Genomic DNA, 18,689 nt, shown 5'->3' with positions numbered 1-18,689 from the left:
TTCCGCCTCAGCCTTCCAAGTAGCTGGAACTACAGGTACACGCCACCATGCCTGGCTAATTTTTTGATTTATTGTAGAAATGAAGTCTTGCCAAGTTGCCCGGGCTGGTCTCGAACCTGTGGGCTCAGATATTCCTCTCACCTTGGCCTCTCAAAGTGCTGGGATTATAGGCGTGAATCACCACGCCTGGCAGGGCATATGTTTATTAATAATAGTTACAATGTTTGGGGCATTTGCCAGGTAGGCTGATGAGTCCTTTTTACACATTAACTCAGCCTCAGAACAGTTCCGTGAGGTACTTTTATCCCCCCTTCATTTTATTTTTTGAGTTGGAGTCTCACTCCGTCACTCAGACTGGAGTGCTGTGACATACTCCCGGCCACCGCAGCCTCAACCTGCTGGGCTCCGGCGATCCTTCCACCTCAGCCTTCCGGTAGCGGGAACTACAGGTGTGCACTACCACGTCCGGCTAATTTTTGATTGATAGCAGAGATGAGGTCTCTCCAAGTTGCCCCTGCGGGTCTCAAGCCCGCAGGCTCAGGCAATCCACTCGCCTCGGCCTCCCAAAGTGCTGGGATGACAGGTTGAGCCACCGAGCCCAGCCCTATCCCCACTTTATTGTTGATGAAACTAAGGCACAGATAGGTGGAGTTACTCACCCCAAACCACCCAGCTGGTAGGAGGTTGGGCTGGCATTCAAACCCAATGGGATTGTTGAGCCTGCACTCTTACCCACTGTGGTATATTGTGTTGTGTAGAATATCATTACGTTCCTTTTAAGAATTTCACATGCTTAATGCTCTTTGTGTATCCTACCTCCATGGCATGATTATCTTTCCAGTAACCCAAACGAGAAGACTCAAGGGGCATTTGGGTTTCTCTCCCTTCCTTAATTCATTCAGCCCACAGGGACTTTCCAGCTCTGCCGCTTTCTGATTCAACCCAGGCCCTCGTGAAACTCTCCCCGAGTGGGGTAGCAACCCCTCTCTCTTCTCTCCAGCCTCTCCCCTCCTCAACCCATACATGGCATGCAGAAACGTGTCTCCTCCAAGAGGCAAATAAGCTAGAATTCCTAGGAGGGGAAAACTTAGGTACCAACAAGCTAAGTGGTTGGTCCAAGGTTCTCCTAGAGATAATCGCTGTCTAATATCTCTGTTCGTCTGTCTTTGCTCCCTTCACTTTATACGTGTGCACCTATTAAGCTTAAATGCACAAGAATACTGAAGAATCACCTAGAGCCTTGAGGGCATTCTGCTAGGCAGCCAGTTTCCAATGAACAACTACTGTATGGTTCCACTTCTGTGTGGTCCCTGGAGCAGGCAAATTCACAGGGATTGAAGATGGAATGTGGTTTCCAGGGGCTGGGGAAGTGGAAAACAGGGAGCTATTGCTTAATGCGCGTGGAGTATCAGCTTTGCAGAACGGAAAGAGTTCTGGAGACAGATGGTAGCGATGCCTGCATGACAATGGAAATGCACTCAGTGTCACTGAACTGAACACTTAAAATGGTGAAGATGGCAAATTTTATATGTATTTTATCACAATTTAAAAGAAAAGGATAAGCCGGGCTTGGTGGCTCAGCCTGTAATCCCGTGCCTTTGGGAGGCTGAGGTGAGTGGATTGCCTGAACCCGCGGGTTCGAGACCCGCCTGGGCAGCGAGACCTCATCTCTACAATAAATCAAAACATCAGCCGGGTGTGGTAGCGTGTGCCTGTAGTTCCAGCTACTTGGAAGGCTGAGGCGGAAGGATCGCTGGAGCCCAGCAGGTCAAGGCTGCGGTAGCCGGGAGCAGCCACTGCACTCCAGTCTGGGTGACAGAGTGAGACTCCAACTCAAAAATAAATAAATAAATAAAAATAAATAAAATAAAAGGATAATTAACGATCATCTGGATTTTGTCCAAACAGTTGGAAGGCTTCTGTTTAAGACTAATGACTTCTAGCAATTGCATTAGGTTTCGCCCTTTAACATCCAAATCGTGTTATTTACCCTAAAATAACTCTGTGATGTGGGAAGCCTAGCTAGGATCATCATCCTCAACTTTAAATCTGGGGCATTGAGACTCAGCTGGATTACAGGACATGGCTGTAGCCTGACCTGGCCAAAGATGCTGCAACCTGGATTAATGAGAAGCCAGTGCTTTTCCAGGGGTGGCCTCCACCTTCTAGTCTTAGCACATGGCATTAGGAATTTTTTTTTTTTTAGTCAGAGTCTCACTCTGTCACCCGGACTGGAGCACAGTAACATAATCACGGCTCCCTGCGGCCTCAACCTCCCGGGCTTAGGCGATCCTTCTGCCTCAGTCTCCCGCCTCGGCCTCCTGAGTAACTAGGACTACAGGCACACACCACCACATCCGGCTAAGTTTTTAATTTTTTTGTAAAGACTAGGTCTCACTATGTTGTCCAGGCTGGTCCTCAACTCCTGGGATCAAGCATTTCTCTGGCCTTGGCCTCCCGAGGTGCTGAGATTACAGGCATGAGCCACCCCTCAAGCCCCGCCAGCATGAGAAAATTAACAACAGGACCGGACTGCCAGCTTGAGAAGTGGGAGTGGGGAAGACCCGAGGGTCGCTGTCCCTGGAAACATGCCCTGGCTCATGTCGTTGGAATTTGCCCCACCACACTGTCGACTTTACCTATCCCGATATAGACGTGCAATCAGGATTCTGAAGCTATTTCCATGGATACTGTCCTGCGCCTTGGATGCGAATTCTGCACAAAGAAGTCAGACACGAAGGGCGGGGAGCGCATGCGCCTTGTGACTCGTCATTCCTGTTCGTTGTAAAATCCTGGTAGGGCCAGAATTTTCTCTGTTTTAGACGAGCTGAACTTGCGGTTTTTTCCTAGCATCACAGAGAGAGGATTTTTTCTTTTCGACACTCCAGACTGGGCGACAGAGTGAGACTGTTTTCGCTTTGTTTTGTTTTGTTTTGAGTCAGGGTTTCACTCTGTCACTCAGCCTGGAGTGTAGTGGCAGAATCATGTTTCACCACAGCCTCAAACTCCCAAGTAACTGGGACTCCCGGTGTGTGCCACCAAACCCAGCTAATTTTTTTTTTTTTGGTAGAGACAAAACCTTGCTTTGCTGCCCAGGTTGGTCTCAAGCTCCTAGACAAGCGATCCTCCCACCTTGGCCTCCCAGAGAGCTGAGATTACAGGCATGAGCCACCACACCCAGCCAAGAGTGCTTTCAAGTGGCATTTTTCTGTTTCTGGATGGAACAATATGATGCATGAAATCTCTTCAAAAAAGTCACGGGGGTGTGGGTGGGAAATGAGTGGCGTGTAGATGAAACGAGATTGGCCATGAGTGACAGCTTTTGAAGCTGGCTGGTGGGTAAATTCAGATTTCCCAGACTTAACTATTCTCTCTAAGGAAAGTTAAAAGTAGCAGTTCCCTAAGTGTTTATCACGGGACAGGTGGATAAAAAGAATAATGTGTAATACACAGAGTTTTAGAAACAATAGGTTCCTTCCTTGAAAGCCACAGAGCCCATTAGCATGTTAAGGACTGGGGAGTTCCGCACTAAAGAGATCTTCTGGACACAGCTGAACCTAGTGCTGTTCCCAAAGCTGACCGACTTCCCAGGCAGCACCTGTTAACAGCTCGTCAAACTAGCCCTCCATGGGGCGTAGGCACGTTGGCTAATCTGTCTGAAAAGATCATGTTGTGACTCTGTTCATGGGGAAGAACAAGAAGCAGGGACAGTTTCCTGCTCTTTCTGCCAAGTCCAGCTTTTCGGGATTGAGGAAGATTTATTTTCCTTGGATCACAGAGCAGGAAGCAAGGAAACCACCTGCTGGTCTGAGTCAAGCCAATATGGCAAACCTTGCGGGGGGTGGGGGGTGAGGGGGGAACACTCCAGGTGCTGGGCTGCATGCACCCAGCAGGAACAGGCCTGTCTAGTGATGAAGGGAACGGCCCTGGGGTCAGACAGCCTGGGTTCACATCCTGTCTCCATCATTCCTGTGAGCATGGGCCAGTTGCTTCACCTCTGTGCCTCAATTTCGTCATCTATAAGAATAAGCTTTACAAAACTTTATAGAATGGTTGCCAGGTTTGGCAAATAAAAATACGGCTGCCCAAATATCACACGGGGCATCTTACACTCGAAATTATTCACTGTCTATCCGAAATTTACATTCAAATGGCCGTCCTGTGTTTTATCTTGTAACCCTACTTTACAGGACTGTTGGGAGAATTGTGTGACACAATTCATACTGAACTCTCAGAACAGCGCCTTGTATATAGTGAGCATTCAATTAACTATTGGTTGTTATCATTAATATTACCACTTTAATCAGGGGCATCTTTTTTCATTCTGGTTCCTAGTGATTTCCTAAAAATTTTTCTGGGCTGGGCGTGGTGGCTCAGCCTGTCATCCCAGCACTTTGGGAGGCCGAGGTGAGAGGATTGCCTGAGCCCGGGAGTTCGAGACTTGCCTGGGCAAGTTGGCGAGACCTCGTCTCTACAATAAATCACAAAAACTAGGGGGACATGGTGACTTGCATCTGTAGTTCCAGTTACTTGGAAGGCGGAGGCGGAAGGATCACCTAAACCCAGCAGGTCGAGGCTGCGGTGGCCGTGAGCATGAGTGAGACTCCAACTCAAAAAAAATTTTTGTATGTATAATTCAACCACTTACCGTTACATATTCTCCTGAATCACTAAAAAGAAGAAGGTGATGCCTTCTGGCTTAAGTCCTTAGAAGGAAGTTGCTTCATAAGGGCCAAGAAAGTGCATCATGCTGTTTTTTCAGCACTGAAGTCTGATGGTTGGTGAATGATTCCGAGGTAAATTGATAGCATGTTTCTCTGGTCTTCTATCATTGTCGACTTGTGAGCTAGTAGAGATTTACTGGACTAAAAATCATGATTTGGATATGCATATGGTTATCAGATTTTCTGTAGAAAGAACTTTGAATACCCCATGCTCAGAAAAGAGGAGCTTCATGTTTAACATTTAAGTAAAAAGTTACTGAAAGGACAGTGGGAAGCCATTTTTCGTCTTGTTCTGAAACCCTGACACAATGATGAGGAAGCAGAAGCTGTGCTTTTGGAGAAATGCACACTTTAGGTATAATTAACTTTACCGACTTTGTCTTTTCAGAAGCAGACTTCCAGGTGTCAGAGGTATCGCATAGTGGCCATCAAGCTTGCCTAGACTAAAGGGAATTTACAAGGCCTAAGATATCATGCATGGGGCAAGGACTGAAAAAGTCACGAAACTTGTCATTACAAAAGTTATGACCGCTCAGACGGAGAGCAGGTGGGGGTTCGATCTTCCAGTAAATTGGGCGCTGTCTACAGGGAAGCCAAGGATCCCCCGAAACCGCCCACTGGGAATGCCTAGGAGATAAAGGGAGGTGCACCCTCCACTAGCTCTAAGGAATGTCGTTCGGGAAGGTGCAGGAGCATTAGAATCCTTGCCACGCCCTTCTCTAGGGGCTGTGATAATGTGGGTGGATATCAGTGGGTCTCTGTGTCACAGGTTCTCCAAGACATCCGCAGGTGGTCGACAAGGGAGTCACAGCAGTCACGCAGTCACATGCAACATCTCCAAGAGAAGGATTTAAGCCAGGACTCTAGGGGGCTATGAGGCCACACTCATCTAGAGTGTAGGCCCACTCCCTCTCTGTGGGGGGTGGACTTTTCTTAAATAAATCTTTTCTTCTCTCACCTCTGTGTGTCGCAAGTCTTTGCATCTACTCGGATCTCTGGGTTCCCAGCGCGCATCTCCGGCTTGCCGGCTCTGGCGGTGCTGCGCCTCATCACCCTTCTCCCTGTCCATCCATCCACCCTCACCCTGTCGGAACCCTAACAGTTACTGTCCTCCAATTAGACAAATCATTTTTTAGCATGCTTACAGACAGAAAATTTACTTATTTACCAGCTGGCTTTCCCTGTTTCAAACAAAAAACGTGCAGAAGAAAAACGGAGCGAGACTGCCTATAAAAGACAAGGAGAGACTGGGAGAGTCAAACTGAAAAAGAAAGGAAAGGAAAAAGAGATGCAGAGACAGAAAATCAGACTTCCATGGAACATGGCGAATCCCTTTGCTTTGCAACCCTCTTTCCGTCGTTTCTGGCCTGTGGGACTGTGTGTTTCCTTTCCTGGCAGCATCATCAGCCCCTCCTTTTCTTTCTAACTTGTCAAACACACCATGGGCAGGGAAGGCATGATTTTCATGGCCCACCAAATCTATGTATCGGGAAGTCATTCCCCCAAAAAGTGAAAATAGTTTTGCTTTTAGCTTCAAAGGCTGTTTGCAAATATTTGCTCCAATTTCCAGATAAACAAAAGGGGAAGAGGCCGCCCAATTCCGAAAATGACTGTCTTTTGGTTTGCAAACAAATGATTGAGGTTGAAGGGAGCCAGTCTAGCAGTTGGCTCCCAAGCAGCGCCCACCACGCGTCGTGGCGCTGCCGGCCAGAGTCTGAACTTAAGGCAGTTGTCATCGAGTCAGGAAGTGGCACCCGCAAAGGCAGAAAACGAAACGAAAACACCTGTGGGCTAGGACAGGTGAGGTCTTCATTAGGAGGAACTTGTGAAACTTGACTGCTCACTTTGCATTTGTGCAGGACTTGGCTCTGGGAGACAATCCAAGAGTAAAATGAAACCTGACACTCGGTTTTCTGCCCCTGCTGGGGACGCCGTTTTAAGGAAAAAGCAACGAGAAAGGTCTGCTTACCAGAGTCACGAACTTCAGCTCTCTGGCCAGCACCTCTGGGTCTAGCCGGAAGGAAAGCAGAAGCAAGAAGCCGAGGCGAAGGCTCCCTACCCGGGCCGCAAGCGCAGGTGCCGCTCTCATGCTGGGAGAGCCGCTCGGGCAGGAGTAGGAAGTGTGCTTCCACTTCAAAAGCCCTCGGAGGAGAAGCTATTTAATCGGGGTGTGAAACGGAAGGAGGAGCCACACTCATCAACAGCAAAATTTCCGGCAAGCTTGGGGCCGGCTTGGCAGGTGATAGCACACCCTCTCGGAGCTGAGAGTTAGAGATCCAGCTCCTCGATTTAAGTGAGGACCCTGAGGGCCACAGGGGAGAAAGGTCACAGAGCATGTTGGCAGATGTTCCTTTTCCACTGATCTTCTCTTCTTTAGAGGGGGTGTGGTACAGTTTTGGCTTTGTGCCTGTCACTTTGGTAAGGGATCTACTCTGACTTTGGAAACCTCAGGCCAGTGATTCTTCATTTGGGGAGAAACCAGAATTGTAAGAAGAGAAAGAGTCTGGAAGCAAATGCAGGTATTAACGTGTTTGGGGGGCCAGGCATGGTGGCCCTCCCGGGCAACTTGGCGAGACTTCGTCTCTACAATAAATAAATTTTAAAAATTAGCCGGTAGCTGGGCTTGGTGGCTCAGCCTGTAATCCCGCGCTTTGGGAGGTTGAGGTGAGTGGATTGCCTGAGCCCGCGGGTTCGAGACCTGCCTGGGCAACTTGGTGAGACCTCATCTCTACAATAAATCAAAAAAAAATTACCCGGATGTGGCAGCGCACGCCTGTAGTTCCAGCTACTTGGAAGGCTGAGGCGGAAGGATCGCCGGAGCCCAGCAGGTCGAGGCTGCGGTGGCCGGGAGCGTGCCCCTGCCCTCCAGCATGGGTGACAGTGAGACTCCAACTCAAAAAAAAAAAAGTTTGGGGAAAAACATGTTAAACTGAAGAAAAGGAAAAAAAGTTTGTGGTGGAAATATTTAGTTGCACTTTAAGACATTTGGGGGATCATCTGTGGCATCTCAAAGCTAAGACTGGCTGTCCCTTTCCAAACCTGCCACAACCAGAAAAAAAACAAAAACAAAATGCCGGAAACCAAACCAACCTACAACTCTTTATAGTCAGCCATCAGCTTTGGCCGTAAGCCTTACATTCGGGGTGAGTCACACCCTGGCCTCTCTGCTCTGGTGTCATCAGGACGCTACAAAAGGAAAGGACATGGATCGAGGGAGCTTAGCGCCCCATTTTCCCCAACCTGTCAGTTCTGTCTCCAGCGACGGCCGTGCAGACCTGAGGTGCACTCTGAGACTTTGCAGCGTTCGGGGCAGAGCTGCCCGTCATGCTGCTGCCATCCCAACGGCTGAGGGAAAACAGTGACTTTCCCACAGCCTGTTCCCTGGCACGATGCTGTCACCTGGGGCGGGAGGGTTGTGTTGCCATGTGCTCACAGGGTGCCCTAGAATGTGGACGTGGGAGCTGCGGCTTCTTCTGGTATGAGGAAATGTGAGTGAAGAATTAATGCAAAGGCAGGTGCAGTGGCTCATGCCTATAATCCCAGCACTTTGGGAGGCCCAGGCGAGAGGCTTGCCTGAGCCCACGGGTTTGAAAACATCCTGGGCAACTTGGCAAGACCTCGTCTCTACAATAAATAAATTTTCAAAAAAATTATCTGGGCATGGGGGCACATGCCTGTAATTCCAGCTACTTGGGTGGCTGAGGCAGAAGGATCGCCCGAGTCCAGCAGGTCAAGGCTGCGGTGGCCGGGAGCGGCCACTGCACTCCAGTCTGGGCGACAGAGTGAGACTCCAACTCAAAAAAAAAAAAAAACACCAAAGAACTTAGCCTCTAGACGTTCTATCAAAATATGTACTAGATTAATTGTGCTCAGTGTCATGCTATTGCTTTACAAAAGTCACATGATTTAATCCACAAAACAACGATTCACCACAAATGGCTGCCAGTTCATCCTTCTCAAAGATCCCACTGAGAAATGGTTACTATGCTCAACTGAGTATATTTTTCGGGGTCAGTCTATTTAGTTGAAGAGTTACTATAAGGCAGTGATTTTAAAGGTTTGGGGGCACTAAGACTCCTTCAGAGGTTCCTGAGATCTGGTCAGAGAATTTGTGGGATCAAAACTATTTTCACATCAACATTAACATATCATTTCCCTTTTTGTTTTCATTATCTTATGAGGATTCATTGGGGTTTCCCAAAAACTTCATGACTTGCGAAGACATCATTACTCTCATGGTAAGTTTAATGTGTGGTTGTGTATTCTTGTGTTTTAAAATTGCCTCACTTTTACTTTTGAATATAGTAAATATCAATAGATACAATCCATATAAAAAAATTTCTTTTTTTGTTTTTGAGTTATAGTCTCACTCTGCAGCCCAGGCTGGAGAGCAGTGGCACACTCATGGCCACCCCAGCATTGACCTGCTGGGCTCAGGTAATCCTTCTGCCTCAGCCTTCCAAGGAATCGTGACTACAGGCACGCGCTACCATTCCCGGCTAGTTTTTTTATTTTATTGTAGAGACGAGGTCTCATCAAGTTGCCCAGGCTGGTCTCAAACCCACGGCTCAGGCAATCCACTCACCTCAGCCTCCCAAAGCACTGGGATTATAGGCTGAGCCACCGAGCCCAGCCAACAAAATTTCTTAAGTATCCTCAAACATTTTAAAGAGTATAAAGGGGTCTTGACACCGAGTGTTTGAGAAGTGTTGCTGCAGGCAAGCTAGTGATACAAATATTTTATTCATTCAACAATTTATTGATTTTCTGCCATTAGCAGGCCTTTGAGAACACCAAGTTTGAGAGACAGAGTCCCTGCCTCAAGGAGCATGCTATCTTCTGGGGAAAGACAAACGATTATAATGTGATGAAGCCAGTGAAACAAGGACAGAATATTATGGTTGCTCAGAAGAGGAACATTCATTTAATCATTTATTAATCTAGTCTTTAGATCAATGAAAAAGACATGGGGAATGAAAAGACATGATGTGTCTGAGGAATTGCAAGTGGTTTGATTGGGATATCTTGTGCATCATTTCTTTAAAATACGCCCTATTTCTTTAGCTATTTTTGTAGATTTGGTTGTTGCTATCGGGCCATATTTGAAAGAATCCACTAAGTGTTGTGTGGCCAGTGTTTAACAATTGGCCCTGAAAAAAAGTTCTCATTTGTAGCAGCTCTTATTTTTCATCTGCCACTATGGCAGATTTCAAGCCACCAACATGATATAACTTTACACGAAGTTGGAAAGAGACGAGTCCAACTTTAAATACCATTAGAGAGTATTTCCACTTACAGATACGAGCATAAATAACCTCAAGAGCACAGACAATAAGAAAATGTAGTAAAATAACTTGTAAGCGATTAGTTTTGAGTATTTTACCTTAGTTTTAATATAATTAATTTTAAGTTATGTAGTTTAATTTTTAGTAATGGCTGTATTAACAACTAGCTAGCAAAACTCTGGAACATGCAACAGCTGGGTTTTGTGAGCCAGTAGATGCTGGCTCCAGAACCATGGCACCTACAATTTCTTCAGTACAGCATTGCTAATTATGGTGCTACTATGGTGTCCTAATCTTTTTTTTTTGAGTTCGAGTCTCACTCTGCCGCCCAGACTGGAGTGCAGCGGCCGCTCCCGGCCTCCGCAGCCTCAGCCTGCCGGGCTCCGGCGATCCTTCCGCCTCAGCCTTCCCCGAGTGGCCGGAACTACAGGCGCGCGCTACCACGTCCGGCTGATTTTTTTATTTATTATAGAGATGAGGTCTTGCTGCCCAGGCGGGTCTCGAACCCGCGGGCTCGGGCGATCCACTCGCCCCAGCCTCCCAAAGGCGCGGGATGACAGGCTGAGCCACCGAGCCCGGCTTGTGTCCTAATCTTGAGGGGGAATGAAATACGGGACACCCTGGCAGGGACAGGTGGGGAACTGGAAAACTCCAGTCATGGCTGTGATTATGGAAGGTGTGTGGGCGACGGGGTGGGCCGGGGCGCTGTATAGAGGCGTCCACGGAAGGCGAAGCGTGGCCGTCACGAAGGCAAGAGAAGAGAGGGAGCACCAGATGTTTTCCCTCGGAGGGGAAAGAGAGGAGAGGGCACTGACGTTGACAGGTGCCGGCTGTGTGTGGCACACGTGCCAGGCACATGGCACATTGTAGTCATCTAATCCGCACGACGTCCCTGACAGGCAGACAGGTGAGGGGCGGGAGCAGGAACGCAAACTCAGGTCTAGCCACTCCGACGTCCTTCTGCTTTTCCTGTGGCCAGCCAAGCCTAGAAAGCTCTCAAGAGCGTGGAACGGCCGTTTCGGGAAGCGGGAACCGGAGGGACGGATGCCGAGGCCACGGGAGCCAGGGCGCCACGTGTCGAAGAGCAGGAAGCCCTGCATGCTGCGATGCAGACCCAACCCCTGGGAAAGGAACAGTGGGGGAAAGAGGTGGGGTAGGAAGCGCCTCAGCCTAGTGCAGCCCTGAAAAAGAGCCTGCAGATCTGGGGCCCTGGGGCCGCGCTCAGCCATTGCCTGGGGCTGCCAGAGAAGAACGTGGCTTCAGCCCCGACAGGACAGTGGGTCCGAAGGCAGTGCAGTCGGAGGCTGCCAGCCACCTGCGCTCCTTGGAACATCCCGGCAGTGTGTTTGTTTGTTTGTTTTAAATGGCAATAGGGTGTCTTTATTGTGGATTAAGCAAGTTCAAGAAATAGCTATTTGTAATCTCAAACAATGCACTGAAAGTGAGTCTTAGTTTCAGAGTTTTATTGTATTGCACTAAAGGAACAGCAGGTTATACAGTTTGCTCTCATTCAGTTTTGAACATCTAAAGTACTTGCAAATTCTTAAGAATACCTTTACCACCAGATTAAAACAGTAAGCGTAATAACCAATTGTCTCATAATTAATTGTCTTACAAACAAAAACACATTTAAAATAGCTTTAAATGCATTCTTCACAAGTAATTCAGCATATATTTTTATATTGTGTTCACTTATGCTTAAGAATTAAAGCAAGTATATTTTTTACTCTGATGGAAAGATGGGAAATCTCTCATTCACGCAATATACAGGGATAATATTCAAGTCGAAGGGAAAAAAATCCCGCTTTTCTTATTTTTGTAAATGTATCCATATATAATCACCTACATGATAGATGAGGAAACCCATGAAATTTCCCACAAGTCGGATCGGTCTTCAGAAACAAACTTGCCAGAAACACATTTTCTGGTGATGAACTGAAAATGTGTTTCTGGCAAGTTTGTTTTTGAAGGCCGATCTGAGCATCACACCTCCGTGGCTGTTGTTGCTACTTTTCCAGACAGTGAAGGGCATTTCCCGGGGGCTGGGGGGTGGGGGGTGCTTGGGTCAGTAGGAGAGAGAGTGGGGTTTCAGTCCAGGTCACCACTCCTGACCAGGGCACCTCCCGAACCTCCGATGCTGGAACTTCCTTTGAAGTCTCTTGACCTCGGTAGCATTCAGGATTCCTTGGAGGCATTTGACAGAAGTCTAATCTGATTTCTCTTAGGCAAGGAAGATAATTTTTTGCCTCAAGTAAATAAATTTTTTGCCTCAGGTAACTAAATAAGAGGAAAGGAAAATGTCAATGGGAAGCCTGGCTCGGTGGCTCAGTCTGTAATCCCACACTTTGGGCGGCCGAGGTGAGTGGATTGCCTGAGCCTGTGGGTTGGAGACCCGCCTGAGCAACTTGGGAGACCTCATCTCTACAATAAGTCAAAGATTGGCCAGGCATGGTAGCGTGCATCTGTAGTTCCAGCTACTTGGAAGGCTGAGGCGGAAGGATTGCCGAAGCCCAGCAGGTCGAGGCTGCGGTGGCCGGGAGCGGCCACTGCACTCCAGTCTGGGCGACAGAGGGAGACTCTGACTCAAAAAACAAAAACAAAAACAAAAACTAAACCATAAAAAGATATAAACAAGCCGGGCTTGGTGGCTCAGCCTGTAATCCCGTGCCTTTGGGAGGCTGAGGTGAGTGGATTGCCTGAGCCCGCAGGTTCGAGACCCGCCTGGGCAGTGAGACCTCATCTTTACAAAAATCAAAAAATCAGCCGGGCGTGGTAGCGCATGCCTGTAATTCCGGCCACTTGGAAGGCTAAGGCTGAAGGATTGCCGGAGTCCAGCAGGTCGAGGCTGTGGTGGCCAGGAGCGGCCACTGCACTCCAGTCTGGGCTACAGAGTGAGACTCCAACTCCAAAAAAAAAAAAAAAAGAAAGATATAAACAAACCTCGAAAATGTCAATGCGGAACTGGAATGAAACTGCCCCGAGGTTCCCCCATTCCTTATTCTCCTCCTCTCCTCTCTCCGTGTGGTTTCCATTTCTTTTTTTTTTTGAGTTGGAGTCTCACTCTCTGAGGCATGCGCTACCATTCCCGGCCAATCCTTGATTGATTGTTGAGATGAGGTTTCCCAAGTTGCCCAGGCGGGTCTTGAACTCTCCGGCTCAGGCAATCCACTCACCTCGGCCTCCCAAAGGCTGAGCCACTGAGTCCAGCAGGTTTCCATTTCTTAAACCATGTACCCTCTCAACTGAAACTACAACCAAAACTGCTCTTAGCTTCGCCCAAGAAGAAAGGGTTCGGCCTGGCATGGTGGCTCAAGACTATAATCCCAGCACTTTAGGAGGCTGAGGCGAGAGGACTGCCTAAGCCCAAGGGTTTGAGACCCGTCTGAGCAACATGGCAAGACCTCGTCTCTACAATAAATCAAAAAATTAGCCGGCGCGGTAGCATGCGCCTTTAGTTCCAGCTACTTGGAAGGCTGAGGTGGAAGGATCACCTGAGCCCAGCAGGTCAAGGCTGCGGTGGCTGTGAGCATGCCACTGCACTACAGCCTGGGTGACAGAGTGAAACTCCAACTCAAAAAAAAAAGAAAAGAAAAGAAAAGAAAGGATTCTTTCCCCCAAACTCTGGTTCTAAAATCCTGGGGAAGGATCAAATTGATCTGGTTTTGTTTACACGGCTACTCATCACCTTATTCATTCATTCAAATAAGTATTTGTGAGTGCCTACGTGTGGTGGGCACTGTTCTAGGTTCTTAGAATGCTGGAGAAAGCAAAACAAAGTTCCTTGTTAAAATAAAGCTTTCATTTTGAAAGGGAGAGACAGGTAATAAGTGACTGACTGAATAAAGAAACTGGATAATTTCAGAAAATGATTAAATCGTCCCTATGAACTTCCCAAAATTATTGAGGAAAGAAGGGAGGGGCAGAAGCGAAGAAAAGCCAAGGTTGCAGCATATTCCGCATCAACACTGAGGTCAGCTGGCTCCCGACCAGCTTTCTCCTAGCTGTTCACTGCCTAGGCCCCAGAATCTCATAGACTCCGTCACCCCTTGACGATTCTATGGACAACAACTTAACATCATGAAACATTAGGCTTTCCATTTGAGGTCTTCTTTCAGGTCCTGGGCACCAGGGAAACTACTGATGCCACCTGGTCTGAGGGGCCCCACGAGAAGAAGCTGATTCCCCAAAGAACACGGCTTCGGCGATCTGATTACTTCCTCCCCTTCCCTCAACCAGTCAACAACTCCAGCTTTTCTGCCCCTCACCCTCCATGGCCACCTCAAGTCCCCAGCTCAGAACTCCTCAGCAAGGTGAACCGGAGGGTCTTCTACCTTGTGATCATTCACGCACTCTTCCACGGACGCAGACCCCGCCCTCTCCGTGTGTCGGTCTGTACCATGCTGTGGGTCCCGTCACGGTGAGCGCTGCTTGAGGACAATGAAATAAGGAGGTGATGTGGCAGTGAGGAGACTGCCGTGAGGTGACATTTGAGGTGAGACCTGGATGAAGTGAGCGGTGAGTCATCAGAGCGTCCCCGGAAGCGTGAAGAGGTGAAGAGACCCCGAGGCAGAGAGCGAGGACAGAAGAGAAGGCCAGCGTGGCCGGAAAATGGTGCGAGTGGGCGGCAGGTGGAAAAGTGCAGAGTCCTTCTTGTTTGCCACAGTGAGAAGTTTGGGTTTATTCTAAATACAAAGGGGAATTTTAGCCAGGGGCATGATGTGTTTAAAACATGGTGGCCGAGAAATTCATGATTTTATTCTTTTTCATGGCTGCGTAGTATTCCATCGTGCATATGTACCACATTTTTTAATCCAGTCCTCTTTCAATGGACAGCATGGTTGGTTCCAGGTTCTTGCTATTGTGAACAGTGCTGCGATAAACATACGTGTGCGGGTATCTTTTTGATAGAGTGATTTGAGTTCCTCAGGGTATATTCCCAGTAGGGGGATTACAGGGTCATATGGGAGGTCGATATTTAGACCTTTTAGGAATTGCCACACTGTACCCCACAATTTTAAAATAGAAAATATGTTTATAAAAAATAAAAAAATCAGCCGGGCTCAGTGGCTCAGCCTGTAATCCCACGCCTTGGGAGGCGGAGGTGAGTGGACTGCCTGAGCCCGCGGGTTCAAGACCCGCCTGGGGCAACTTGGCGAGACCTCATCTCCTACAATAAATCAAAAAAATCAGCCGGGCGTGGTAGCACATGCCTGTAATTCCGGCTACTTGGAAGGCTGAGGCGGAAGGATCGCTGGAGCCCAGTGAGTCGAGGCCGCAGTGGCTGGGAGCGGCCACTGGACTCTGGTCTGGGCGACAGAGGGAGACTCCAACTCAAAAAAATAAATAAATAAAAAATAAAAAATAAGCCGATCTCAGTGGCTCAGCCTGTAATCCCACGCCTTGGGAGGCTGAGGTGAGTGGATGGCCTGAGCCCGCGGGTTCGAGACTCGCCTGGGCAGTGAGACCTCATCTCTACAATAAATCAAAAAATCAGCCGGGCGTGGTAGCGCATGCCTGTAATTCCGGCTACTTGGAAGGCTGAGGCGGAAGGATCGCCATAGCCCAGCAGGTCGAGGCTGCGGTGGCCGGGACTGGTACACTCCAGTCTGGGCGACAGAGCGAGACTCCAACTCAACAACAAAAAAATCTCTGTGGTCGCTTGGGGAAAACATAGGGACAAAAGAGGGAGTGAGAACGGCCAGGAGGCTACGCCAGGGACCCAGGAAGCAGGTGGTAGCTTGGGTCAAGGTGGACATGGTGGGGGGGAAGAGTGACTGGATGGAAAAATACTTATGTGGGAGGAGTCGCTGTCCAGTATTGGAGATGAGATGTGTGGGAGAAGGGGAGGAGAGAAAAATAGCTCGGAGCGGTCTGAGCCGGATGAGGTGTGCAAAATTTATTCGACCCAGACAGACACGAGCGTGTCACCTCTCCCGTCATGTCCGGGCAGTTGTGTGAAGATGTGCGGTTCCCCACCAGCAGCCTCACCCATTATGTTCACATTTTTGGCGTTTGTGGCACGAAGAGCAGTGCATAGCCTATCAGTAGTGTGTGTGCTATTTTAGTGTGAGTTTTCTGTAAACAATCTAGGAATCTCTTCTTGTTTTTCTTAAAAACCCACTTGCTGCTACTCAGGGGGTGTACTCAGGGCAACTTGAATCTATGCTCCTGGGTGACCCTTCTTAAGCTTTGGACTCAAATAAACTCTCTACGTAGCTGTATTTTCTGAATCTCATTATTTAAAGCGACAGAGGAACCGAGGGGCACACCCAGGCGCTGAGTTTGGGAAATTGAGTGGATGGCACAAACACGTCAAGCACAGATGGTGAGGTTCAGGGAGATGTGGGTTTATCCTGTTTAGTACATATTCATAAAGCTCTTACTACCCTGGTTTTTAGTCTCACATTGACGTTAACAAAGGATTTAAAAAAATACCTATGTCTCATTAGGTATTAGGCAATTAAAAAAAAAGTTTTCAAGCAGTTTATTTAGAAAGTAAATGAGAGAGACAGAAAGAGAGAGAGAGGAGATTCACCTCCCCAAGGTAGGGGAGGAGGCCAAAGCTCAGAAAACATGCTGGCTGTAGCTCAAAGAGCCACGTGGAGACAGTAGAATTTAACAAAGCAATGACAGTATCAGGCAATCTTTTAAAAGAGATTTTAGTGTAATTGTTATGGGGCATAGGCTAGGCATTCAGATTTTTAAAAGTTGCGTGGAGTGATTCTAATGTACCTCAGAGTTTAAGAACCACTGACTTACTACATGACTTGCTTTTATATGCTTTACAGGTGTAAATTTGTTTAATTCTCAAAATAATTGTGAAAGTTGATCATAAGAATTGAGTCATTTTTATCAGACCCAACTAAAACAGAACTGAGAAGTCCTGGGGAAAAAGTACTCAGGGCACAAAATGTCGCTCCGAGAATGCAATTCTCTGCAAGCCTGGCTGCTGGAACTGCCTATTGGAACCTGAAACCAGTTTTACCTGTAGCTCCTGAGATAACTTTCTGCAACTAATTTGCCCATGACCATTGCTCACAATCTGAGCTTGTCAGCTCCCCAAATTCTTACGAGTGCCAAGGCAGGTCTTTCTTCCCAAATAAAGCATTACCCTTAGAGATTCATCTCCACACCTTTATTTTTACTTCAACACTGTTGAGTGAGAGGCGTCCTACAGGTAACTCTCCTTTTAAAGACGAGGAGGTTAAGGCCCCCAAAGAGTAAGCTACTTGCCTGAGGTCATGAAACCGTGCCCACAGGGGAACATGATTATGTGCCAGGCTTTAGACAAAAGCCCAGATAACCCTCGGTCAGGTTGCCCTTTGACGCACTTTCCCATAGCTACTTACTACTGACTGAGCTTACAGGCCAAGAGGTAAACCATTAATTTCCTCATTGTTTCTATAAAGAACATCATTAACATTAAGAGCCTAAGACTTTCTGTTTTTTGTTTTTTTGTTTTTTGAGTTGGAGTCTCGCTCTGTCGCCCAGACTGGAGGGCAGCGGCCACTCCCGGCCACCGCAGCCTCGGCCTGCTGGGTGCCGGCGATCCTTCTGCCTCAGCCTTCCGAGGAGCCGGAACTACAGGCGCGCGCTACCACGCCCGGCTGATGTTTTGATTTATTGTATAGAGATGAGGTCTCACCAAATCGCCCAGGCGGGTCTCAAACGTGTGGGCTCGGGCAATTCTCTCACCTTGGCCTCCCAAAGCACGGGATGACAGACTGAGCCACCGAGCCCGGCTCGTCCTCAGCTTTTCAACCGGCATGTTGACCCACTACCCATCCAAACCCCTTAAAATCACCACCCTCGAACTCTTGGGAGGTGGACCTGAGGTGTCCTCCCATCTCCTTGTTTGTCTGTCATAGGATTTAACCTCATTATCTGTTGCACCTGGTGTCTCGTTACGTTGGTTGGCCATGCATCAGAAATTGATTGGTCGCACAACTAACAGGTGAGAGCCAGCATGCAAACCCTACAGTCCAGCTGCAGAGCATGCGCTCAACCACTGCACCAAGGGAAGCAGACACACAGCGGTCCTGTTTAGATGTGCTTGAGATGCCTACTAGAGATCCCAGTAAAGATGCTGAACGGCCATCTGGAGTTTGGGAGAAAGGTCAGGGCTACCGACATACCTCTGGCATCCTGGGCATGTAAGTGGCGCACAGAGCCACAGAATTGTGTAAAATCACCCAGAGAATGTGTGTCAGAAGGAAAGACCAATCTATACAAGGAGAAAATGGACGAAAAATTACCTGGAGCTCGGCGTGATAACTAAAGCTGAGACAGGAGATAGCTAGAAAAAGGTTAGGCAGACAGACAGGCAGATGAGTCCTCTGGTAACAATGTAGTGAACTCCTGGCAGGCCTCTCAGGCTCAGCGTTGGTAAACAAGCTTCCCGTAAGCCTCTCAAGCTAGAGCTAAAGTCCTCACTGCTGGAATTGAAAAGCAACCAATCAGAACAGCAGCAGTTCACACCTAGTGCTAGCCAATCGGCTTGGACTTACGGCTATATAAAGCACCAGGTTTTCGGCACCAGATGGGCAACCTCTTCAGGTCCTCTCCCGCTGTGGGAGCTTTTCTGTCCTCAATAAATCCTGCTTTCTCACCTTCCGGCTGCCCCTGTACCTCATTTTTCCTGGGCATGAGACAAGAACCTCGACCCCGAAGAGCAGCTACC

At 48.2% G+C, this 18,689-nt stretch overlaps 1 protein-coding gene across 2 annotated transcripts in view; it reads right to left on the bottom strand.

Moving 5' to 3' along the window:
• ACPP (acid phosphatase, prostate) overlaps positions 1–6,888 on the bottom strand; it is a 51,542-nt gene extending 44,654 nt beyond the window's left edge. The window contains exon 1 of one of the 2 annotated variants that reach the window (XM_008073925.1): positions 6,694–6,888. In XM_008073925.1, coding sequence (XP_008072116.1) covers positions 6,694–6,813 — 120 coding nt within the window. In that variant the 5' untranslated portion in view covers positions 6,814–6,888. The remainder of the gene's footprint in view (positions 1–6,693) is intronic. The other variant, XM_008073926.1, reaches the window with a different exon arrangement.
• Between the last annotated feature and the right edge of the window lie 11,801 nt (positions 6,889–18,689).

The sequence above is a fragment of the Carlito syrichta genome, unplaced genomic scaffold, assembly GCF_000164805.1.
Source record: "Carlito syrichta isolate Samal-C Ts95f unplaced genomic scaffold, Tarsius_syrichta-2.0.1 Scaffold316213, whole genome shotgun sequence".
In the NCBI taxonomy this organism is placed as follows: domain Eukaryota; kingdom Metazoa; phylum Chordata; class Mammalia; order Primates; family Tarsiidae; genus Carlito; species Carlito syrichta.
The sequence above is the reverse complement of the archived record's forward strand: the minus strand, read 5'-3'. Positions and strand labels throughout refer to the sequence as shown.